We start from the raw sequence: 27014 nt of genomic DNA on the forward strand, positions 1-27014 counted from the left end.
TCTTGATAATGTATATTATATCTTTTTTTTCTTGTTGTGTGTGTGGTTTTTGTTGTTGTTGTTTTAGGCAAAGGTTTTAAAACTAATTAAAAAACTAGCACACTAAATCACAGAATATTTTCCCAAGTGAAAAACAAAAAACTTTGCAAGAAAAATTGAAGAAAAATGGTACAAAAACTAATAGAAATTTTTGTGGTTTTTGATGGTAATTGAATAGACATTTTCTCGCTTTTGTTTCCTTTAAAATGCAACATTAAAACATTAAACTTTTGTTTCTTTGCAATCCGTTCTGTTGATTTGGATTTCACATAGCAAATCGCAATAATAATAATTATAATCTTAATTATATAGTTATAGGTATATATAACTATATTAATTGTAGAATGAATGGCTAACAATTAAAAAATACGCATAAAACAAAACAACATTTGCCGTTTACAGAATGCAACACAAACATTTATCTCGTTTCACATGAGCTAAATGTAATTAACATATGTATATGTATATGATTATCGGTGATATACATATATAGTTTTTTTTTTTTGTTATATATATATTTAGTATATAATTGTGTGGCTTGAATATAACTTGAATCACAAAATTGGCGCAAAAACTTTGTTCAACAAAAGAAAATAACAATTACGTATCACTGGTTCGTTGTCTGCATTTTCTTTTCTCTTTTCTTTCCACTTTCACGTCTTTTTGGGACATCGCAGATACCGAAGCACTGCATAGCCCAGGCAACGGAACACCAGAAAGAACATCATCAATATGAGTGTATTCAGCCAGAGGGGTGATGTCGAGTTTTGAGCTTTGAGTATTTCCTCATATGGAATGAATTTGTTTGTCTGCTGTTTGCATATCTCGTAGCTGCTAGGTGAACCGCAACTGTGGAAAATCGAATCACCTAATTAATCAATTGATGATTAAATGGGTTAACTAATGGTTTACCTAATCGGTGGACCCTCACTAAATTCCAATATTTGCATATTCTGATATGCATAGTGTATCATCGAGGTATAACGTATCCAGCTAAGACCCTCCGGAATGCGTGACGATAGATAGCCGCCAAAGAGCTGTGTGGCAAGTGTGTAGAGGGCACTAAGGGTTATGCTTACATTCATGTCCATGCAACAGGCTCCAATGAAAAAGCCCACACTCTGGGCCACGATTGTATTGAGCAGCAAGAAGATGAGCATCAGAAAGAAAAGCTTAACACTGCAGCAGAGACAATATCTGTTAACAATTCGTAGCATACTTCCAGGCGCGCACTTACCTAGTGCATCCTAGCATGGGATAGCTAATCATGAGGTAGACAGTAGGCAGCGTTATAACCAATGGCAATTCGGCACACATTTTGGCCAGATAATAGGCGGACAAACGATAAGCACCCGAACGTCGCTCCTTACTAATCACCTCACGCTCTGCGGGGACTGCAGATCAATCAGGTTAATAATATAAGAAGAAGAAGATCTGTTTGCAACTCACATGAATTCAAAGCCCCAAACAGGGCAAAGAGCATCCAATATGTTTGCGAGAAGAACATCCAACCCTGCAAATCATGCAGAAACTCCTCGGTGCGTGGCAATTGGAACCAAATAGCACCGGCCATCAATGCCAGACCAATTGTCTGAAACCAATTCAGTTTGGAAAGCATTCGCGGCTTGGCTTCCTTGAAATTGCGGCTAGACAGTACACAGAATTGGGTGTGAAAGCGGGTGGGATATGACAGCCAATCCTCGTCATTAGACTTGTTCTTCCTTTTGTTTGGCGATTTGCCAGACGAAGCCGAGGTTGACAAAGCCGTGGAAGTGCAGGATGTGGTGCAAGAGGTAGAGCTATTGCAATCACTGGATGCACAGGAACTGAAATTCGATTGGGAATCGGCGGCACCACACCAAACTAAATGCTGAGCAGCTTCCTCCTCTTCAGTTTCACCCTGACACACATGGCCATTCGTTCTGTGATGTAGATTCTCATAATGATGATGCGGTTGATGGTGGTGCTGATTGTAATAATTGTTGAGAATGTCATTAATTAGTAGAGTGTCGGACTGCTGCTTGGTTTGAATGCAATTTCGATTCAAATAGTTGCCATTCTGCGTTTCTTTGGAGGCTATGAAAAGTTTCTCTCTAATATCTGGATGCGACTTCAATAGCTCCACTGCCACACAAAAACAGATAAACGAAAGAGAGGAAATATGTTGGTTAATTGTTTATAATTACTTTTCACAGCTTTCTTCTTTACTTACAGACAAAATCAGCGGGATTGTAGTGGGGCTTAATTGTCACTCCAATATCCTCAAAATGCCTATAGATGTTGTTCACCTCGCCAAAGTAAGCGGTTCGGCCCTGATGTAACAGCAATAACTTATCAAACATATGAAACATCTGTGATGAAGGCTGATGTACGCTTATCACAATGGTTTTCTGCTCCAGCTGGGCATACCGTTTGAGCACCTTCATCAATGAGATGGCCGAATGACTGTCAAGGCCGGAGGTGGGCTCCTATCGAGAGAGAGAGAGAGAGAGAGAGAGAGAGAGAGTCAAAGAGAATGAAATGAAAAGATACGCTCATATTAAAAGAGAATATCAAAAAGAGAGTGCACATCACACAATTCTCTTACATCTAAGAGCATGAGCAACGGATTCGTCAGCAACTCGCAGGCAATGTTCGCTCTCTTCTTCTCGCCCCCAGAGAGACCACGATTCAAGTAGTCACCAAACTTGGTCTGCTGGCAGCAGGTCAATTCCAGGGCCTCCAGTATATGATCAACCAGACGCATTTTCTCAACACGTGCCATCGATTCGGGTAACCTCAGTAGAGCCGTATACACCACCGTCTCCCTGAGTGTCAATTGGGGAAAGAAGATCTCCTCCTGCAGGACGTATCCAATGCGACGTCGCCATTTCTTTGACAATGGCTCCCGATTCAAGTAGACACTTCCGCTATCGAAATGCCGCTGGCCACTAAGGCAGTCCAAGAGTGTGGTCTTACCACTACCCGAGGGTCCCATTATGGCCAAAACTTCACAAGGACTGCACCAAAGAGACAGAGCGAGAGAGCGCGTGAGACATAGAGAGAGCGTGTGCAAGAGGGCAGTAGCGGAAACGAAACGAAAACGAAGAAAGATTCTTGGTTAAGTTCACTGGTTCAGTGGGTTTTCAGTTTATATAGGTACATATGTTGGCAGTTGCTTCTTCTGTCTATGTGTGTGTGTTACCTGACTAATCCACTCACATCGGAAAGTATTTTGCGTTCATTGTGAAAGACGTTTAAATTCTGAAATGTCAACTGAAGCGTGGGTTGTTGTTGTTGCTGCTGCTGACGATGATGATGATGATGATGCTGCTGCTGCTGCTGGTGTGGCTGTGGGTGATTATTGTGCTGCTGGGTGTTGTGATGATTTGACAGCATGTCTGTTGGCTTATGTGATGATGACGAGTTGATAAAAGGATAATCCAAAGATGCGACCGGAGCACTGTAATGATAACATTTTTTTTAGCTCTTTAATTTGTTTCAAGTATTTAATTAGTGTAAATATTATGAATCATTTAAAACATATGAAAATCCCCATGGAAAGTATTTATAATGGAATCTTTAAACCAAAATCAGAAGCAAGCCAATAGTTTATAATTAATCTCTTTAGACAGAGCACTAATTTCGCCTAATAAAATTGGTTTAATGCATTTATCGAAATTTGCAATAAATAATTGATTGGAAAATTTTCAAATATTTTGCGAATTGCAAGTACAAACTCAAAGTGCATTTGAATTCATTTCACTTTCGTACAAATTTCCTTATCATTACAATTTTATTATTATAATTCCTTTTCTTTTGCTGCGTTTATTTTTATATTTTGCAGTCGCTTAACTTATAACGGCAAACAAATTAACAGTAACAAAACAAATATCAAGCTTTTGTTAATATTAAACAAAAAGTCAATGTACCACTCTACCCCACACACACACACACACACACACACACAGAGAGGTGAAAAAAGAAAAAGTAAAATCAGAGTTTCCTAAAGTTGCCTCAGTCTGGATGGCGGTGGGAGTGGAGAGTATGGGAGGTTTGGGGGGATGGGGAATGGAATAAAATACAAAAACAAATTTCTTGCCTCAGTCCGAGGCCGTGCGTCGTCTGTCTCACTGTCAACTGTTATCGCCGATATCATATGTGTGGCGATGGCATTTTCACACACACACACACACGCACACTGAAAAAGGCAGAGAAAGAACAACAGAGAGCGTGAGTGAATGAGACAGAGCAACTGAAAGGGAGCTGCGTATTCTCTCGGTCAATGCTTCGACTTCACTCCTACTACATATACACACACACACAAACAGACACACACACCACGCTGCATACAGAAAGGCCTGGACTAAAGAGTCAATAGCCTCTGGTACACTGATGCGGCGGCGGTGCCATGGATCGAGTGCTTATACCCTAGCACCAATCGAAGGGCTATGCCAAATAACGCCCAGAGCCTAGTATTAGACTCGGATTGGACTGACGAAAGATTTGTGAGAGGATGACAATTTGAAACTAAATGAATACAGAAACGGGAATTGGGACGTCAGATCAGACAAGAATGGGTGAAAACTCTTACTCAATAGTTTTATCGATAGCTTTGGATGTAAGTACGCGAGTTGACCTTGGCCAAAGATGGCTTACTCAATGTTAATTCTGATTTTACCAACTGTATCATCCTATGGACCTTAAACTATTGAAAAAGAAACTCAGCGACATCAAAAACTTTATTTGGCCAACTTTTAAAAACTAGAAGAACAATTCTTAATTTAAACATAAAATGTAAATTTTGTTGGTTCGGTTTTGATTCGAAATAAGTAAATAGAGAGCCGGAGCGTCCGATCATCCGAACGTCCGACCGTGTGTGCCCGCCTACCGGGCAGAGTGCATTGAACCGCAAATGTGCGTGCGTGTGAGAGCAGAAATAACAGAAGCACCACCACCAACAACAACAACGTCGACGTCAGTCTCCAAGTGGGGGTCAATGCAGTCAGCGTCAGCCACCAGAGAATGAGGAGAAAGAGAGAGAGAAAGAACAATGCACACACACACACACACACACACTCGTAAATAGAGAGACACAAAGTGTAGAGAGGGTGGGAGGGAGACATAGAGAGATACGTACGCACATGCAAAGTATCTCTGCTGCCTTCCCAGTAAAAATCGCACAAGTTTCATATTATTGAAATAACAGTCGAACATGTCCGGGTTTGATTAACCCAAAGGACCGTAAAGAAAACAAAATTCGCAAAACGAGCTGAAGAAGTTCCCAAAATGTAGAAAGGTCTCTAATAAAACAACTTAAAACAACCCAAACTAAGATGCTTCAGTAATGGGTTAGTACCTCAACGAGCAACGGCCAAGAAGGTGTAGATACAGATGGGTCCACTCCATAGAAGAATACACTATTATCATCAAGAAGAGACTCTCGTAATTGAAATATTTCTTTTCTTCTAATAAAACTGTCCCCAATAAGTTCTAAATTGGTCCTTTAATAGAAATTGTTGCTGTTTTCCGTTATCCTATTTACATTTATAATGTCAACTACTAAAATGGACCAACTTTTTATCACTAGAACATTTGATTTGCCATTGAATAAAATTGTATTGAAACTTAAGGATGATAGAAGGACCCTTAGTATGTTTGTTCCCTAAGGAAGAACTAAAATTGGTAGTTTTCTTTTAATCACAAACGTATGTGTGTATTATGTATGTGTAAGTTGTTAATTTAGTAAAATATTTTTTGCAATATAATCACTTTTCTACTTCTTTTGATTGACTACCACGTGCCACTGACTAAGGGGAATTCCCTCTACTTTGCTATGGGTGTTCCCATAAGACTTTGGCCCTCTTTCTTCATTTAAGTAAAGTTTCTGCTGGGTCAAATCGTTTTGCACTCAAACATTCTCGTTCTTAATGTTTTGACCCACATACATACATTCAAGTGCCTTGGGATTTGTGCAAATTCAACACTTTAATCAGAACTCAGCTGGCGATGCACGTGTCATCATTGGGTCACACGATTTAAATGCAAACGATATTTGTAAATATATATTTTTATATCTTTTTGGTGATGAATTTTCTTGGAAAAAAGGTATTTTTGGTTTTCGTTTTCTTACTTTTTAAACTTTCATTCGTATTGAGTTTGAGTTTGACTTCAATTTCGTTGCATTAGCTATGTGACTTACCTCACGTAGGCCAGGCCAATAGAAACTTGCAACTATTTTTCGAATTGAAATGTCAGAATTTGTTTTATACAGATTTCTATATACTTTTGGAAAGTAGCTATCCAAAAAAAGAAAAACAAAAACATAAAAATTCATTTAGAGATTTCTATTTGATTTGACGTCAGGCTACGATCGGTCCAGCGAAAGTGTTCAACTCTCAAACTATGTATATAATCAACATAAAACTAAATACAAAACCAAATCAAAAGCAACAAAAACAAATTCGCAAAAATCAGAAAAAAGCTCTTATTTATTTGGAGATTCATCATGGTTATTAGGCGGATGAGAATGAATGGACATAGCAGCTATAGAACAAAACCGTTGACGGGTTTTTGAAAGCTACAGTGATTAGCCCATTGTAATCGAAAGGGTATATAGATTTTGTCTAGAAGTTTGCCACAACACACTTTAGACTTAATCAAACCGAATTACTTCCGAATTACTTGATCTCATTTGAAGTTGAATAAACTTTGTATTTGTTTCATAAGTTCAATTTATTATCTAAAGCAGGAGTAACAAACATTTAGCCATTGCGTTTAACTAAGACGACAACCATTATCTAAATCAATTGCCAAGTTATGTTTGACTTTGTAATAACTAGCCAAGCATTGACCAACTAACCAAGAAACTTGATAGTTTATTAACCCTAAGTCCAAGACTTAAGCTCACCGACTATGATGCCATTTTTTGGCTCTCAATTAAGGCTAAAACAAAAAATGGAAAAAGAAAACAACAGAAAACCAAAATCTTAAAGTTAGTGGATATTATTGTTGTTGTTGTTGCTGGGGGACTGGGGACTGGCTTCTTGAATACGCAAAAAGGTTATTGACTCTTTACAACCAAGCCAAAACAGACGGAAAAAAAAAAAAATAATATAATTCACACACAATCAAAGAGCGAGATGGCATACAACAATGTGGTGGTGGCATGACAGAGACGGGCAAACAAACTGACAGAAATTACGTGAAAGTTTTCGGCATTGCATATATAATCCAATTCATATAAGTAGTAAATCCACATACAAACAAAACAAAAACCCAAAAAAAAAAAAAGAAGCAGCACAATCAAAAAAGAGAAGAATGAAAAAATACATTTTTGAAATTCTTATCTCTTGTTGTTGTAAATTATTATTATATTCCCATAATAGTATTATGTTATGGCTACTATTATTATTATTATTATTATTAATTTTTGGTTTAGTATTAATATGAATACATTGACCGATATTAAAACAGATGATCACACGGTAGAACCCACCCAGAGCCAAAGTTCATTGACAGTTGGTGGTTGTTGTTGAAGTTTTTTTTGTCTTTTTTTGGGTTTTTGTTGGCGAAATGAAAGCAAATTTCAATATAAATAGACAAAAAACAAAATGATTTAAAAGAATTGGGTCACTGAATTTGAGCAATTTATTTGATGTTTTTTAATTAGTTCCTAAACAAAATTCTTTATTTTTGTCAGGCGACCATCAATACCCAGTAGTCCCAAGAACCAAGGCAAACAAAGGGTATCTTAGGATTGCCTCCGATTGTTATTTCTCTAGAGACTGAAACTAATTCACTTGTGTCTCAAAAGCTGACCTTGCGTAAAGGGTAACTTGAAGTCGGCGAAATGACTCAACGTTTCGACTGGTTTGTGTTTGTCTTAAAGCTATGACCATGCTCAATTGCCTTTTTTTATTTGCGTCTTTTTTTTTTTTTTTTTCTTTGTTTTTTTTTATTCTTTGACTTTTTGGTGTGTTACTGACCCAATTCTTTTGGCATTTTTTTGTAGTTTTTTTTTTCCTTTTCGTATTTTGTTTTTTTTTTTTTATTTGGTCATTTCTTTTTGATTTGTTATTTATTGCTGGCTTAATTTGTGTTGCTGGCCCACTCCGTCTCTCACACGGCTGTGTCTATCTGCCTCTCTCTCTCGCTCTGTGTCACTGTCTATGTCTGTGGCAAGTATTCAAATTTTTGTGTAGTTTTGGCATGACAAATGTGCATAGAACTGGAATTGGAAATGCAGGCCAAGTTTTTCGGATCTGGATCTGGTTAGCTAACTGGCACAAGCAATCAAGTAACCAAGCAAATGCCTAACTAACCGCAAACATGTCGTATACGTAATTTATGCATGCATATCAAAAGCATATTCATATCAACCAGTTCTCTGTCATATGTGGGTGTCAACTCTTCTCCCATTCGTGTTTCTTCTCCTTCTCTCTCGCTGGTCTGTGGTTCTTTCTTCTTGGCCAAATTGAATTGGAAAGGCTAAGGGGAAGTTAAAACGTAGATAGAAGTCGACGAAGTGATGGGGGCGATAGAAAGCAGAACTTCTACTTGTATCAAAACTACTTTCAGATCTCAGTTGACCAACTTTGGCGAAACTATCAGCACACAGACACACACACACTCATAAATTTAGATTCGAAACCAAAAAAAATGTATGGGGAGTGAGAAAGAATATGGAAGTTGACTGGGGTCATTTAAGAACTCCCAAAAGTAGACTCTCATTTTTGTGCTATTGATGCATTAGGTAAACCCTTCTAAATACTCTTTTTGTTATTAAAGATAGACGAGGAAATTGCAAGAATTGTTTGCGAAACTCATTTAAACATTAAAATTGGATTAGTTTCAAAGAAGTTCAATTACAAAATATGGCAAAAGGAAGCCAGTTATGTTGGCTGACCTTCATACACCTCTCCACGTCCTCTTGCAATGTCCTTAAATCTCCAGTTGGCTGCTAGTTGACACTGTCAACCATACCCATGTGGCAAAAGTTATGCAACTCAACTTGTGGCATGTAATTGAAATGTGGGGTCAAAACCATTTCGTTGCGGGCGGCAAGCCAACTGCAGCGGCAAAAGGCAAGAAAAAAAAAAACCCAGTTAAGTCAAGTGGCTCACTTGTTTGGCGTGGAGCAAAGCGGTTTTTGTTTATTTTTTTTTTTTTTTTTGTTATCTGATGGGGCAGAGGAAGCAAATATCGCGCATACGCCATGTGTGTGTGTGTGTGTGTGCATGTGTGAGCCTCTCTAAGTCCGTCCGACTGTCTATTTGTCAGTTGGTTCAAGTTGCAATAAAGATTCAAAACGCAGATGAAGTTGTTGCTGTTGTTGTTGTTGCTACTGCTGCTGTTACTGTCGTGACTTTTCACGAGATATATTGCAAAATGAAACAAGAAAGCGCTTTCTTCTTTTTAGCTTCAGCCCCTGGTCCCGATCCCGGGTTGGCTTGGCTTGGCTTGGCTTGGCTTGGCTTGACTTAGCTTAACTTGGGCTGCGGTTTCACGAAACTAAGCAACAAACGAGCTAGCGAATGAACGAACTTTCACGTCATTGTGTGGTAATTAGCTGGAAAAGGTGAATGGTGGAAGGAGGGCGAGGGGCTGGAATTTTGCTTCCTAGTTTGCAATTGATTGGCATCTCTCCCTCTACTAACTTTATCTCTTCTCCCTCTCTATCTGTTTATCTCTATTCCAACTGGGGCATCTTTCCTCAGAAACATTAAGACCTCAAGTTGTGTAGTGTGTGTATAATTTAGCATATTAATTGACACAATTTCTTGTTCTCTATACTACAGCACCATGTCCATCTACCTCCCTCCCTTCCACCCTGCCACGATCACACCACCCGCCACTCTACATATGTATCTCTTTCTTACGCACTTTCTCTCATCGCCTCAAGAAACTTTATGAACTATGTAAAAAAGAGAGACAAAATGAAAGAAATATTGCAAAAATGTCATACGAGAAAGCAGAAACTAAATTATAAGTTAGATATATAACTAGAGTCTTAATGCAATTTGATTGGCTTAAAAATGCCATGGCAAGTGGGTCATCGATTCGATGAAAACCAAAGAGGCAGAGAATATAGAGGCCGATACAATATTAATCATAATTACATCACCTCATTTAACAGTTCATTATTGAAAAGGAAATATAATGCAAATATCTCTATATATAAGTAAATATGTGCACACAAAAGCAAACCTCATATGCATTGTGAATTAGTTATGCAAATATTGAATATGCAACTGAGTGCAGTTAACGTTATGGAACGGAAATAACCTGATAATGGGACAAACTTAAACTAATGGCAAGCACATTGGCTCACAATTCACAAAAATTAATTACTATTACCTACTACATTTGGTTTTTACAGCCAACAGATGACTAAATCAGTTCGAAAAAGTTCTAGAGAGTGAGTTTTATAACTAATATTTGTTTAATTAAACACTACATGTTATTTAACTACATTGAAAGCCGAATCAGAAAGGATATCAAGTTGCTTAATCCCTTTTGCTATTCTCTTTCTCTATATCGTATTTAAAGCCAAGCATCGAAAATTCTCCAATTTGCTTTTCCTTTGATTCCTTTTGAAATGTTTAATTGGGCATCTGTTCAAAGAAAATTCTCAGTCATTGTTTATTAATACCCATATAGACAATAATCCATTTGCAGACCAAATGACAGTGATTGTGAGCGAACAACATTTGTGTTAACCATTTATCTTGACTAAGGGAAATCCTCTTATTTGTCAAATATTTATATGCTCAAAGGGAAAACTGGGCAATTAAAATGAAATTTATCTCTCTTTCTCTTTCAATATATCAGACGGGCATATTCTCTGTTCACATACATATCTTCCGCCATCTCTCCTGTTATCTCTTTCTCTGGGTTTCTCTCCCTTGAAGTGGACTAGTCACCAGTTGACAGCTGAGTGATAACAGCGCGTGCCACAAATGAGCCAAATGCTGAGACTCTGCTTGCAACAATGGACTAGGAAGAAGAAAACGAAGCGTTAATCATTAGTATTTAGTGTTTATGTATGTGCACAACAAACAAAGATGCAACCCACACCAATTGCCGAGATAGAGACTGACACAGATGGATGGAGGGAGGGAGGCAGCGAGAGGTAGAAAGAGATCGAGAGAAAATCTGTAGTGAAACTTGGGGAAAAAGTCGACACGAAAATGTCTTCGACTGCTGCGGAAAATGAGGCAAAAATTGTCATAAACAATGCAATAAGCAGATATGTACAACTAAGGCGGGGGTGCTTGGGTAAAAGAAAAACTGAAGAGAAATGTCTAGGTGAAGTGGATATGTGAGGTCTGTATGTGAGTGTGTGTGTGTGTGTGTGTGTGTGTAAAATGTAAAGCCAACGAACAATAATAATTTTTGGAAAATTGTTTTTCTCTTTTCCGTTTTGTTTTTTAGGTTTAGGAAATTTCTTTTCTGTCTGTCTCTGGCTCTGTCTCTGCCTCTGTCTCTGGCCTTGCCTGCAACAGCTGTCAAAATGACATTTCAAGTGTTTTCGCTGTTTTGTGCTGAGTGAGCCAATTTTGGTGTGAAATACGCTAAGTAAACCAATTAAATGTACAATGAACTTATTGTTTCCCCTCTGCTAGATTTGTTAACATAATAATACATAAGGCAGGGGGGAGGAAGGGAGCAAACCCCACGGACGGAGATTAGAACTTTGCAACACAAATGAAGTAGCTTTTCTCAATTTGGAATAAGTAAATTAATAACTATTTGGAATATAAACTTATCACCTATTGGCCAAATGATTCTACTATTATATGTAAATTCACCAGGTTCAGATAGACAAATGAACAAGTTGGGACGCGACTCAACTATTTTTGAGAGAACTATCTAAGTCCAGGTTTGTTGTTGATCTTCTCTCTATTTAGTTGGCCTTTTTTGTCGGCATATTTAACCTATATTCAACCTAATTAACTCAATCTCATAACGACCGAACAAACTGTATAACTATAGCTTATTTTCTTAACGCTTTTCTGTTCTGTGGGCGTTTTTATTACGTTCCAAATATGATTTTAATATGTGTTATTATTTACAATTTTTTTTTTTCTGTTTTCTTTTTGTTGTTGTTCATGTTTCGCATTCGCCCATTTGGCAAATAGCCTAATTAATGGGTTCAGTCGCAACATCCCCATCTCCGGTCTCTTTTGGTCTCCGATTTCAAGTCATTATTATTATTACTTATACTTATATGTATGTATGTATATAGCCGTGTGTAATTTTTGGGCGTAGTTCTTGAAAAAAGCCAAAAACGCATACAAACAAATTGGCTAGTTGTGGGAAAGTTCAGACAGATTTGCAGAAAAAGCTTGTATAATAATTACTTTATTGCCTTTTTTCGGCGGAAGCTGACTTTAAAAGAGATCGTCAAAGATTTATATAACATATTCCCCGTTTCATCAGTGGAACAGTCGAAGTTTGCTGACATTTAAGTCAGTTTTCCTATTTATCATATACAAACATACATAAGTATGCACATATATGTAAGTCTCGCTGGTTCGTGTCTGAAGTCAATAAAAATGCAAAAATTACTGCAAGTAGCGAATAGACGCCAAGTGATCGAAGAGAGGATCAAAAGGGACAAGGGAGTGGATAAACAAAATTCAAAACAGTACACAGCAGAGGAAAAGGCAAATAGGGAGAATTCCGCAGGATCAAATTAAGGCCAACGAAGTTAAGATACCCTCAATCGGACCTCATATTATTGTGGCGATCTACAGGGGGTGAACTTATAAGAACTGTCAGCTTTGTGTTTAACCTTTAAATTAACAATGTTATTGCAGAAAAAAGTAAACCTTAACCTAAACCTAAGATAGTTTTGTCTAAGGACTAGGACTTAATAACATAAAGACCCAAACATTCGTTTGAAAAAGGAACCCTTCAAATCTGCTCTGTACTTTTGCCACATTTGACTCTACAATTTTGTACAATATTTGATACTTAATGTCTACATAGTCTCCAATGTGCGAATAGTATTGAAAGCTAATTGAGAATGTGTTTTTTCTTCTCTTTCACGACAACTCGACAAAAAGTTTTCATGTCTTTCAATAATGCGATGGCTAATAAAATTCATATGGCACATTTATGGGGCAAGGGTATACAAATACATAAACTCCACAGCCAACCAACCACCCCCCAACCCTTGCCCAGTCCGCCCACGTCTAGCCCGTGCACAATGGAATACACATAGAATGAAACTAAATGAAATGCAGCAGAAGGAGGAGAGGAAAAAAACAAAACACAAAACACAAAAATGCAATGCAAAGTTGGAAAAACAAACAAACAAAATGACGATGACGAGCGGCTTGGCCTGGCTGCCGCCAAAGGCAACAGAACTTGGCCCAAGTAGTGAAGGAGGAGATGGAGGAGGGAGACGTTAAGAAACACATAAAAAATGAAAAAAGCAACAACAACAGCAAAATACAAAAACGTGCGAATGGCGCTCTATGCGCAGCAGCGACGCCAACCGCGACTTTGGCGTGGGGCCGGGCCATTGAACCTGCCAAGTAGAGCTCAGAATTGGCGAAAGTGAAGACCCACTGCCGCTGGCCAAAGAGAGAGAGAGAGAGAGAGAGAGAGACAAACACACGCACTCACAAAGAGAAACAGAGACAGAGAGAGAGAGTGAGCAGACATATAGCGATCCAGAGACACGAAGAGCTGCCTCTGCCGATGACGCAGTAGTCGTCAAACAATACAAAATTCAAAAGCAGATGATGGTGCAGAAATGGCCAGAAAAGCGATTAGAAGAAGACTCCAAAGATGGGGAGAGCCAGCCGCCATCTAACTTGCCACACACTAAATCTGACACTAACTCTCCGACTGACCAACTGACTGACTGACAAACAAACATTTGGTTCATCATCATCATCTTTATCATTATCCTCTCGATGATTATCTTAATGCATTTGTTTCTTGGAAGAAAACCGAAATAAAAAGCAAGAAGCCAAAGGAGGAGAAGGGCTTGATGGTGGTGTTGAAGGAGGAGAAGAAAGGGAAAGAGAAAGAGAGACAAAAAAGATTGTTGATCACATCACCACAAAACAATGAACATCACAACAACAAAAAACGCAATTTGTTTAAAATGTAGGTCTATAGGTTTCTTTCGAGAAACCCCCATGTGGAAGTCGACAATGGGAAACGAAGCCGGCTAACAACAACAGCAATCAAATAGACCCGGCTAACACCGACATACAACAACACCAACACAACCATAGTCAAGTCACAATTTCCAGAGAGAGAGCCAACAGAGTGAGTGAGTGAGAGGGCGAGAGAGAGAGAGAGAGAGAGAGGAAGAGTTGGAAAAGCAGACAAGAGGAAGAAACATCATTTGACCAAGTCTCTCAACATTTATTCTTCAACATACAAGTACACTGAGAGCAATTTGTGGTAAAATGTATTTAGAAGAAGAAGACATCACTGTAATCACCGTTATGGTTCAGTTTCACTCAAGATACTTAGGATCTTAGATTGAAACAATGGACCAATCACTCAAATTCGAAAGCATTAGGTAATAAGGTGAATGAACTTCGAATCAGTCCATCTAATCGGCAGACTACACAGAAAGTCGTGTTCGTAGTGTTCCCTTACAGAGTACGTAACTGAAAAGTTTCTTCGAGACAAGGATTTGCAACAACCCCAACCCCGGCTGTAACTGCCCTTCCTCAAGTAGGCTTTTATTACGTCAGTCAAACGTTTAGAGACAGAACTGTGTAAAATAAACCCAACATGAAATAAATGAATTACATATTCACATTTGTCTCGCCATGTCTAGTAATTACTAGCGAAACGGGAACAAATGTGTTTTCAAACACACATATGTGATAAAATGTTTCGTTATGCTGCTCAATGTTCCAGTACGGCAAATCTAATGCAAATTTAAATACATTACCTAATTTAATAATGACATCAGAAGGTACTTATTTCCTTGAAGCAATAGGGCCTTAAGTTCAGAATGGAGAAAAATCTCACAAGATTTGTTTAAATAAAGGCTCAAAAATTATTTCAGTGTATGGAGAATACTTTAGCAACGACATCAGAAGGAAGAAGAGCAAATACAAACATTTGTCTCGCTTTATAGAAGTTTAGTTTGTCAGAGTAGTGTGTCAAAGGGAATAGTAACAGGAAAGGGAGGGAGAATGAGTGGTGAGGAATTGTTGTTAGAGCTCTTAGCCACAACGACTTAGGGTTATTAGCCGCCTTTTGTGGTCGTTGTTGTAGTTGTTGCTGTTGTTGTTGTTGGTGCTTAATGATATTTAGATTCTTTTGTCGTCTTTTTGGATGCTGCCAGTTGCCAGTTGGCCTGTTGTTGATCTTAATGGGAGTCCCAAAAGGCTCCAAGCTTCAACGAATAGTGTACGAGTGTGTGTAAATGTGAATGTGAGTGCTGATGAGTATTTGTATTTGTATTTGTGTTTGTACAAGTTAGCAGAACGAACACAAAAAAAAAAAAAAAAACAAAAACAAAAATGCAACTCATAAACTTGGGCATTTGATGATGTTGAAGCGCCTTAAAAGCAAAATCATTTCGTTTGCCTTTATTTATTTATTCTGGCCTAATGCCACACATACTCACACACACACACACACACACACAAAGAAACAAAAGTAAACCAAAGCAATTTGCTTTATGGAGTGAAGTTTGCTTCGGTCTCAAACTGAAAATGCATTTTGGAGAGGTCTCGACGATTTTCTGTATGTGTGTTGGTTGTTGTTTTTTTTGTTTTGTTTCTTGAGGCTTTTATGATTTAATATTGTCGCTGGTCAGCTGTGTCTCTGACTGGGCCAAAAGGATAGTTAGACAAAATGTTTTATGTGCGTGTTATGCAACACTTTTTGCATTAACAATTAACAAATGTATTTTAGACGCCATCCAGACTAGACGGTTCCATGTTGTTGTATATTTTTATGATGGAAAATTTACCTGCAACAAAACGAAAAAAACTTTAAGTAGGCAGTAAAATAAAACTTTAGTTACTAATATCTACAAGCTTTTGGCCAATCATCATAAAGGAGTAGATCTGAAGACAGTTTCGAATGCAAATTCGAATATTATATTTGAATCTGGGTCGAAAATAAATTGTTAACCATTTACCATGATAAAATTGATTGTTCGCAAACGAGAACAGGTCGGTTTCATTTCGACCGCTTCACTTGTTTTTCCCACTCAATTTTCTGGTTGCTTGCTAAAAATGATTTCTATTGTTTATGGGCAACACCAATTTTGAACATATTAAACAATAATAGATTAGATTTTTGAAAAAGTGTGAGAACGGATCCCCCACCCATCCCGACAAAACCATTTGGGATCGGGATGGAGATCACAATGCGTATGCATAATGTCAAAAATCGTGTATACGCCATGTGGTTCGGCAATTTAAAATATATTTGGAGAATTTACTGCAATACAGGGAATGACAAAGAGTGAAAGAGAGAGGAGGAGAGAGTGAGACTGAGAAGGTAGTTACTAGAAAGAGAAAAAGTTCAAGAACGTTCATTTGGCATGAACTTGTAAAGGTCATTAAATTTGCAGCAATAGAAGCGAATGCAACCGCCGCCTTCACATCCACCGCCAAACCACTAGCAACCACCAGTAACAACAGCAACAACAATAATAGCCACAATAATAGCAACAACACATACATAAATACTATACATATGTATAGAAGAAGAAAAAAGCCGGCAACAACAAAAAATATGACAGCTGCTTCACAGCTTCAGCTGCAACCGCAATTTAAACTAATAACTTGCAACAACAACGAAAACAACAACAACAACAATAATAAACAACAATGGCAATGACAATAATTTATTTTTGAATTAATTTTTATTCGTTTGCAGCAACAACAACAACAACAATACAGCAACTATAGTACAAAACAGCAACAACATGCAACATTCAACTACAGAGATTGGCCAAAGTGTGACCACATTGAAGCAAAACCATCTCAAAAACAGAAACCAAATATGTAATAACAAAAATTGAACCTTAACTAACAATAAGAATGGATAAAAGGGTTAATAATTCTTCATTCTAATTAGGGCAATGGACTTGTAAATGATTTGAATAGATTATTCACTCTGACATGGCACTTTAAATTTAACTACAGCGTTTAAATTTGTCCAGCTTGGACTGATAACTATTGCATATGATAAAGATGACAATTCCTGCAGGACTCGTTCCCTATATAAAACTATGATTGAAACGCCTTTTGGTTAGAATTCTCATGGAAATTGATATAACTATTAGCTTTTGTTTTTTTGTGGGACTTTGCCCCACTGTGTCTAGTTTAGAGTTGTCGCATTTGTTCTCGACTTGGTGACTCTGACTGTGACAGTGACAGTTGTCAAAGAGCAACGCCAACGTTGGCCTCCATTGCAGTTCTTCGCCTCCTCCAACGTCCCATCATCCCCCCTGCACATCCTACAGCCATAGACGTTCCCCTTCTTGCCATTTTGTATTCGTTGCCATTCCCTCTCCGCCGACCCGCGCAGCCGTCGCCGCCACTGCCCCCTCCATGCCTAGTCCACAGTCATTGTAAGCCATCAACGCCCGCGCACACGTGTGTCATTCGTTCTCCCTTTCTCTTGTACTCACTCCCGCTCGCTCGCTCCTACTTGTGTGTTATTGACACTGTACGCCTAACGGTAGATAAAACCCAAACGCGGGACTCGGCACTGCGATAACTTACAATGTATGCAACTGGCAGCGGCATCGGCAACGGCGGCGGCAGCAGAGGAGACCTATGCAGCTGCAGCTCTGCCTCTATTTAATTTTCTATTCTAGATTAAATTATAATAAATTGCATTTCTTTTTTTGTCGCTCTCCACACCCCTCGCCCCTCCCCGCCCCTCTCACTGTCCACCATCGAGCATCACCCATTTTTTTGTACTTTTTGCATTGCGCAATTCGCTTTCCTGTTTTGGTGTCGTCTGTGGCAATTTGTTTTGTCATGTCTCCTCCTTCGGTATGTGGCGGCGTCGGTTGTGCTGACGGGCTTCTGTCTTTTCCCCCCCGCGTCTCGCACCCTCACCACCACCCCCTCCAACAACCGCTCCAGATTAGATGCTGCCAATGAGATGATGCCAACTAGATGAACTGCATCTGGACGCCCACACAATGGATAATTTCATTTGACATGAATGTGACAGGCAAAAACAGTTGCTAACTGACAAAAAGTTTCTGTCATTCTGGGCATACATTTTATTTTCCAAATAAAATTGTTGAAAAATAATTGTTTTACAGTTGAGTTATGGCCAAAGTTTGAGTTTGGGATGGGTCACAAGTTGATGATACATTCACCCTCTCTATGCTAATCGAGATATGTGTCTTCTAAACGACAGTTGCAGCCTTTCAAAATGTCATCAGTTGAAGAGGAAAAATATCCATTTAGAAATTTATAATGTTTTCAAGGTACCATATAATATAATTGGTTTATAAAGAAACCTCAAACACCGGAATTTGTTTTTTTATTTGCATAACAAAAAATGCTGTCATTTGAATTAAGTCCGAGGACATTAACCCTCTTTTGGTAATTTTTTAGCATCTTTCCCATCTTAGATTAGAAAAAAAACAAAATCAAACAATAGGTTTGACAGATCGGAAAGAAAAACACAGCTGCGAGCCCTAAAAGCGATCTTCGCAGTTTTGCGAATTCTGAGAAAAAGCTTTTTTTTTTTTTTTTTTTAATAGACCAGCTGCAATAGACCCTTTTGGTACCTGCTTCAAACAAATTTCTATTCTTCTTTCTATCCTTTGTGAAAATAGGTCATCTACCTAAGACTAGCAGGAAACCCGACACCCAAGAAACTGGCAAAAATCAAACGAATTGTAGGCAAACCAAGGCAACCAGGAACCCAATCCAATCTAAATCAACCCAACCCAAGTCTATTTCATTCAAATTCAAACTCGAATTCAAATTCAAGCAAATGCGCCATTTAAAGTTTGCCTGTTATTATTTCCATCAATTGGTTCCAATCTATGTGTGTGTGTCTGTGTGTGTTTGTTGTGCCTGTTATCAAGCCAAAAACTTGACCTACATACAACTTAACAACCGGTTATCTTTTGGGTCACTTCAAGCATCAAGTTTCCTTACTTAAGGGTAGCAAAATTGAATTTTTTAGAACTTTTTTGGCTAAGCAAGACATTTTTCAGCAAATGTTTTTCCATTATAAGATCAATATATGCTCCAGGATCAGGAAACGTTCACATCCTCAGCTAAAAATTGAGTCAAATTTAGTTATTTAACAACAAAAACTGTTTAAAGCAGATAATGAACGAATAAATATGACATGGGTGGATATAAAAATCATTTAGGGAAATCAAAATTTCTATAAACCTTATCTAATATATCTGAATTCAAAGTCTTATGATGAAGTCATCTTCAAAATAAGGTCAAATAAAGGTTTCTTACTTAACATAGAAGCTTTCTCCAATGTTATGTAAATGTTCTCAGTCATTTATCAATTGCATCATTTAAACTCCTAAATATAAGTATATAGGTACATATATATATAGCTATATATTTATATTTACTGTTAGATATTTGTCGGCATTGTTTCCGAGAAGAGCCTAACCCAGCCGGCCACCGGCTGCTGCTGCTTTTTGGACTTCAATTTGGCAAAGTTGTATACATTTGTGTAGGCGTGTGGCAGTTGGGCCTCTCCCCCCCTTCTATCACCTCTTCGCCACCCTCAATCACTAGGCATGCCCGATAAAGTTTCCAATAAATAAGAAACAAAAGAAAAACAGAAGAAAAAAAAGAGGCCCACAAAAACTAAACGAAATGTTTGTGTTTGCATTTTGCCTTTTCAGAGTTCAACAAACTTTAATCGCACATTAACCGCTTGAAAATTCAAAAAAGAACAATAAACCAAAAACAAAAAACCAACAAGAAACACACACAAAAATTTGATCCGAACCAATTGGACAGAAGCAGAATCAGAATCAACATCAAAACCAGAACATGGAATGCTATGAAAGGGACTGCCATGGCGGACTGGTACAGAGTTCTGCATCTGATCGAGCTGGTGGTTGAATTTTACCAAACCAAAAACATTCTGTAAACAAGAAACTACAGAAAAATACATAAATCAAGAAAATGTGAAATTTGATGTTGGATATCCAACAAAAAAGAGATCTGATTATCTAATGGCATAGACAGAGCAAATTGCTGATAAGCAAAAACAGAATCACCCAAAGAATCGAAGGAATGTCAACTCCTTCTGGCCATAGAATATTAATAATAACTTTTAGCTCGGAAGGAAATAACAAAGTCCCATCGAATTTCTCATCGATCTGAAAAATCTGAAAACTGAAATGAAGGATTTCATTTTTCAGTCATCTCTCAACGTTCTGTGACCCATACATAAACGCCTTCTGGGTAGATTACAAAATGTCAAATTTCGACAAGAAAAACTTTATTACCAAATGTTTCTCCTTTTGTTTGTGGAGATTTTTGGTTAGCCCTAATTGTACCTTATGGCCACATTACTGTCTGCACAGGAAATGAACACAGAATATTCCCAGTTTGACCCAAAGAGATGTTCTGTTTGGCTCGTTCGTCTTGAGCGTGGTTAACTTATTCCTGTTAGCTGATTGGCTCCCTGATTCTGTCCCAAATTCCTGCAACATGTTGCTGATGATGTGTATTTTTGGTCTCTTTTTTCGGTTTTTTGTGTTGGGGCTGCAGTTGTTGTTGCTGTTTCACGTCTGCCAGCTGCCCAAATCGAGGCATCAAGCTTTCCTCGTTTGCTTCCTCTGTGTCTTTGGCTCCAGTTGCTGCAACACAAAAACTGGGTCAACTGTGAACCAATTTTGCCAGGCAAAAATTGCGACAACAAAAAAGAGAAGCAAAAACAAAAAAGTAAAAGAAACTGTAATAATCACAAGAGGCAGCATCGCCAGCAGAGGCAACATTACTTGCAGCAATATCGGCGGCAAAAGCGAAAATAAAACGTGCCACAAAAAGGAAAATATAAAATAAAATGCATTTAAATTGCTCTGCCAACAAAAGTTGAGCAAAGTCGAGAACTTGGATTACGAATTCTTCTTTTGTCGGGTAACAACAGTGGGTGCAAGAAGTGCATCTACCATCTACCGTCGCACCACAACATCTGCACACTTAACTGGGAGACGACATTGAGTGCACTTTAAATCGCATAATAATTGAAAAATTTATGTTAAATGCATATAATGAAGTTACCATCCCCCCCCACATCTCTCCCCTCCACCCACCCTCGCACTTGACAATGTACTCATTGTAATTTAATTTACTTAATTTGCCAATACGACCAGAAAATAAAAAAATAAAAACACGCCAACAGATAATTGAATAGTTGGAATAATCCGAAACGGAGTCGAAGTTGCAATCTGTGGGGTAATATAATGTCAGTCTGAGAACTGGCCTGTCATTTAGTCAGTCAAACTGAGATCTCAGGTCTCCAGTCTCTCAAGTCTCTCACAAGTGACAACGAATTAAAATAAATAATTGAAATTGCAAAGTCAAGAAAACTAGAAACTCAGGCAAAACTTAAAACTTCAACTGTAAAAAGGAACAATACGAAAATTGCAACAGATCTACAGCAAAATGGCAATGATTATGTTTTTTTTTTTTTGCTTTTTTCTCGCGATTTTATCCGCATTTATCTATCTAAAGTTTAATTGAGCGCAAAATGTAAAGGGCAAACAAATTGTGAAACGAATTCAAATGCAAATTCGAGTGTCATAGAAGGTTTTTTTTTTCTTTTTTTGGTAAATTGTTCAACGAAATTTTTGTTGGTTTTCCGTTCCTTCATTCAGAGCTTAGTCATGCATATGTTCTATATCGGAAGATGTCAGAGTAACTTTAAACTTCCTTCGTCTTTCAACAATAGAGAAGTCCAGGCATCGCCAGTGTTTCTCGATTTGACTATATCTAGACAAAATCTCAAGTTCAAGCTTAAGGGCAATAGATCAACTTACTTTTTAACAATTCTTGCTATGGATTAACAATAAAGATTCTTTTATCGCAATAACTATTTCACTTTTGCATTCCCGAGCTGAATAATGAATAAATTGGGCATTATCTCAATGGAAAAGAAAAATAAAAAGTTTAGAACAAATTTTGGGATAATAAATACCAAAGCTTTCTATGCTTATAATTTCACCACGAAATTTGGGTTATTTGGCTCTGAAGCTCTCACACACTGGCCCAAAGAGTAAGTAAGAAAAACTGCATAAGACGTTGCAACAACAAGAAACGCAACAAGCAACAACAACAAGAATTACAACAAAAAAAAGAAACAAAATTAAAATTTTCAAGCAAAAACAGAACTAAGAAAAAAAATTCTGAGCCAGGAGCAGGTTTTTGGATATGTTGTTATTGCAGTTTGCATTCAGCTCAATGATGGGCAAAAGTTGGTTGGGGAAGGGGCGGTGGGGGAAATGTTCATGTCATTGTATAGGTGTGTGTGTGTGTGAGTGTGTAAGTCGACTGAATATCCTGCATTTTACAGCCCCAAATCTGACAGTAAACTGCAACAGCAGCAGCAACAGGAGAAGTAGCAGCTGTTTACTTTACACTTTTTTAAATTATGCGTATATATTTTTCCGTTCGGGAGTCAAAAAGACACTGAGAGAAAAATCTATACTGGGTCAACCTTTTCCTAACCCCTTCATCTGTCTTTGTGTTAAATTGGGTCAATACTTAAAACGAATTGATTGATATAATTTGATGTACTCACCTTTTGGCATCAACTAAGATGCTCTTGCCCATATTTGTTGATGATGTTAGATTATCCGTACTTGGTATAGTTGTTTGTGATGTCTGTGTAAACTCTGAGGATGTTGAGCTGGAAGATGATGATGACGACGACGACGACGACGACGATGACGAAGAGGATGACGTCTGGTTGCTTGTTGTTACTGGATTGTTGCTGGCTACCTCTGCAATTTCGATTGCAGTGGCTGATGTTGTTGCAGTTGTCGGCGGCGGCGGCGAATCGACTTCAATTTGTAGGCGACAATCGACGGCGGCAACAATTTTGGCCAGATTGCGTCGACTGCTATTGCCGGTGGCATTTACCAACGGTACCTGCTCCGTTTGCTGCTCATTTTCGTTGTCTGATGCCATCATATCACTAGGCTCAACACTTTCCACCACGCCAACCATCAAATTCATTGGCATTTTTTCGTAATGAATCGCAGACTGAATCGGAATCGAAGTTGGAGTCAGTGTTGGAGTCGATGCTGGTGTTGGAATTGAAGTCAGAGACGTAGTCGTAGTTAACCTGGCCGTTTCACACTTTGCCTTTTTCTTGGCTTTCAATTCTTCAGGTTCCTTTGGAATTTTTTGAATTTTTGTTGTTGTTTTCTTGCGCTGCTGTTGCTGCTGGGGCAGAGGAGCAACAACAACAACAACTGTTTCCTGTTTAGCTGGCAGTTGTTGGTGTTTTTGTACTACTGTTGTTGCTGCTGCTGCTGTCGCTTTTGTTGCTGTTGTATCTTTTAATGACTCCTCTACAACTTGTTCAGCTGGTGGTGCTCCTGCCGTCGAGTTTATTACCAACGAAGTTGCCGCCGTCGCAGTTGTTGCTGTTGTTGTTGTTATTGTATTTATAATTGCCGGCTGTTGCTGTTGCTGTTGCTGCTGTGTTCCTAGCGTTGCTGTTGCGGCTCCACTTTCTGGTATGATTGTTGCAAAAATTTGTTCGCCAAATATGAAAAGATCCTTGGAAATAATCATTATCACCTTTTTGCGAATTATATATATATCTTTCTCTCTCTTTTCCTCTATCTCTTTCTCTCTCTTTCTCTCTTATTTTCCTGTTTCAATGCAAATCTCGTTTATATTTTACTCATTTCCTCTTTATTTTCAATATTGCGTTGGCAAAAATTTCAAAATATTCTCTTGCATTAATTTCGACTGACGGCTTAAATGAGAGAAAAGAGTAAAATAATTGATTAATCATCATTAAAGGGAAAATTTTAAATTTGTTGCTGGTTAACTATCAAAGATTTACGCATATTTCCTATCTAATCTACAAAATTTATAACTATTTTTCATGACTTAGACTGAAACTGCATGAAATGAATGTTTTTAATTTTAACTTGGTTTAATTATTTCAGTTATAGTTTTCCAAAGGTCAGATATCAGTTTTCATAAGGATCAGATGGAAGAAAGTTTATTAACTTTTGTACTCTCTAGTTTTGAAGTCAAACAAAATCTTCGTGTTTTCTGTTTCAATTTAAGCCAAAGGAGACTTCTTCCTTAATTTTTCTTCAAATTCTCAGCAGTCTCCTGTAACATTTCTCAATTTTATTTAAATATTTTACTTCTCGAGTGTACTTGAGAGATTTTTCCAGAATTTCTATCACTAACCATCTCATTTTTTTCACAGAATTTTCTTATTATTTGGAAGTTTCAGTTTCGGTCTAACAAACTCAATCATGTCTTTTGAAAATACTTGAAATTTTCTTTATGCACGAGAATTTTCAACTACCAAGAAAACAAAATGTCAACATTATATATTTACTTCATATTTGTTAGCTATTGTGTTTTGTTTCCGTTATGTTCCCCCTTTTTGTTTTTGGAGAAGCAGAGGGACATGCCGAGACATTTATCTTTTTCCTTCTGTGTTTTATTTTGTTTTATTTTTCGATTTTTGTCAATTAGCCCGCGCGAAACAAAGCGCCAGAGCAAAACGGATTCTTTTTTTGTGTTTCTTTCTGTTTGGTTTTTATTTCGTGCAATAACAAAAAAGTTAATACATACATACTTATCCGTATGTACCTATACAATAATATGAAATACATACATACATATGTACAAAAAAACAACGCACCCAAAAACGAAGATTTTTTACAAAATAAAAACGCCGACGAGTTGCCGAATTGTTTGCAAATATTTTAAAAATTCTGTTAAATACAAATTTTTACACAAACACAGAAATATTTTTGATTCAACAACTCGATTGTTGTTGTAAATTTGAAATTGATTTTCTTGTTTATATATTATTAACACATAGCACAAATGTATGTATGTATGTATGTATGTAGGGTACATACATAGATCAGAAGAACGTAAGAAGAAATGTGTAAAAGATTTCTTGTTGCTAATGTTGCTGCTGCTTCTGTTTCTACTTCTGATGATGTTGCTGTTGTTGGCGACACGGTGTCACGACGACGACAACGACAACACGACCACACGACGACAACGACGACGAGCAGCAACCAACCACGGCCGCATGCGATCTCTTACTGATCGCTGGCATTCTCATTCGCCCCAAAAAGTAAGCTCGCTCCCCCCAGCTGATTAGAGATGAGCCATTTGTGTTAGGGGTACTCAGTTGCCGCAGTTGGAGCAACAGTTGCACACGTTGGCTCTTCAGTTCACTTAAGAGATGGAGAAAGGGAAAGAGAGCCACAGAGAGACACAGAGGGAGAGAGCGTTGCCTTTACATTGAATTACAAAGTCATGTTGCTGTCGATTACATGACTCTGATAAACTTCTGCATATGAACAATCATAGCTGATGTAGGCAACTCCATATCAAAGGCTGGATCAAGGCAAACTAATCTCTAAATCAAAAACCTGAAACTCAGTACAATAAATATTGAAAAAGGGTAAGTAAGCGAAAATGGAGTTCTCCAATTAGTTATAACACTTTACAAATGCATAATCAATGAACTTGAAAGAGTATTAACAGAGCTGAATCCTCTATTTTATTCTCCTATAGTATTTGGCTTAGCTTATGTTAACTGTATTCGTAGAGAAACCAAAAGAGAAACAACAAAGTTTTATAATAATATAAACTCAAAAAGTTGACTTGGTGATAAAATTGAATTTAAGTTCTTGATTCGCCAACCCAACCAGAAGTCAGTGAACGAGTTTTAAGCAGCAACAAAAAATCCAAGCTGACTGGCAAAGCCAAATTGAGGAAATATACCAATTTAGAATATATGTTACAAATATGTGTTCTACTTTTATTGAAGGCGACCAATTTCCAGCTCAAAAGGCAACAATTTCATTATTTTTAACACACTTTTCCATTATTTTCGCTCAGTCTCTCGCTCTCTATCTTTCTTTTTCGTTGTGTGTTATCAGTCATTAAACTCGCACACTACACAGAGTCGTTGACACTGCGTATACGCAATTTGAATGCGTAACAATCTGATACCAGGAATGGGGGTATAAACTAAAGAAACTAACCGCATATATGGCACAATAAAATGTACCATTTTGCCAAATGAATGATGATTTGTCAGTTTGTCCGAAAAAAGAAAGAACTAAAAATCAACTCGAACTTTCCCTCTTATTTGGCTGGTGTCCCGTAGTTAAGTATATTGACTTATAAACCCATAAAATTATATAAACCCCAATTCTGAGTGTTCGACATATTTATGCCCTTAAATCGAAACAAATGTCCAGTAAACCTTTATCTTCGATAAAACCTAAAATTTGAATGAATCAATAAGCCAAAGTAACTGAATAAATGATTCAAAAAATTCCCAATCGGATAAGGTCCCAGGACTCCAACAAATCCAAGCAGAACGATATCTTGACGGGGTGAGATTTGGACACTATATAGAGAAGGTTTGCCATGGATGTTAGCATAGTGAACCGTTTTGGAAAGAGTATTGAAGCTCAAGCAGAAACAGCGATTATTATTGCTGTTGGTCTACACTCTTATTTTTTATAATTTTCTTAAACTTTTTTCTGCCTCTCTATTAAGAAATTTGTTCACAAATTTTTTGTTGTTATTTTGTGTTTTTTTATACATTTATTTATACACATACGCACTATTATGAGAATGTGCAAAATGTGCGAGACGAAGACGAATAGAAGAGTGAGAGCGAAAGCGAGACCGGGACGTCGACGGCAGCCGTATAGCTAAACACAAACACACGCACGCACGTACACGCCTACACACACACACACACACACACACACACAAAGACAGTTATACGCACTTGTT

At 37.8% G+C, this 27014-nt stretch overlaps 1 protein-coding gene across 5 annotated transcripts; it reads right to left on the reverse strand.

Annotated features, from left to right (window-relative positions):
* Nucleotides 1-5: 5 nt before the first annotated feature.
* On the reverse strand, nt 6-25262 carry E23 (Early gene at 23). 5 transcript variants are annotated; one of them, XM_068295714.1, is made up of 9 exons: nt 25106-25262; nt 22783-23970; nt 3224-3481; nt 2627-3038; nt 2252-2507; nt 1489-2163; nt 1277-1433; nt 952-1218; nt 20-888 (listed from the first exon to the last, which is right to left on the reverse strand). In XM_068295714.1, the coding sequence occupies exons 2-9, from the start codon at nt 23781-23783 to the stop codon at nt 693-695; spliced, it is 3222 nt and encodes a 1073-aa protein (XP_068151815.1). In that variant the 5' UTR covers nt 23784-23970; nt 25106-25262; the 3' UTR covers nt 20-692. The 5 variants fall into 5 exon arrangements, with proteins under 5 accessions (XP_068151818.1, XP_068151815.1, XP_068151817.1 ...); XM_068295716.1 differs by lacking the exon at nt 25106-25262 and adding an exon at nt 24883-25049; XM_068295713.1 differs by lacking the exon at nt 25106-25262 and adding an exon at nt 24813-25049.
* Between the last annotated feature and the right edge of the window lie 1752 nt (nt 25263-27014).

This window comes from Drosophila tropicalis, unplaced genomic scaffold, assembly GCF_018151085.1.
Source record: "Drosophila tropicalis isolate 14030-0801.00 unplaced genomic scaffold, ASM1815108v1 contig_845, whole genome shotgun sequence".
NCBI lineage: Eukaryota > Metazoa > Arthropoda > Insecta > Diptera > Drosophilidae > Drosophila > Drosophila tropicalis.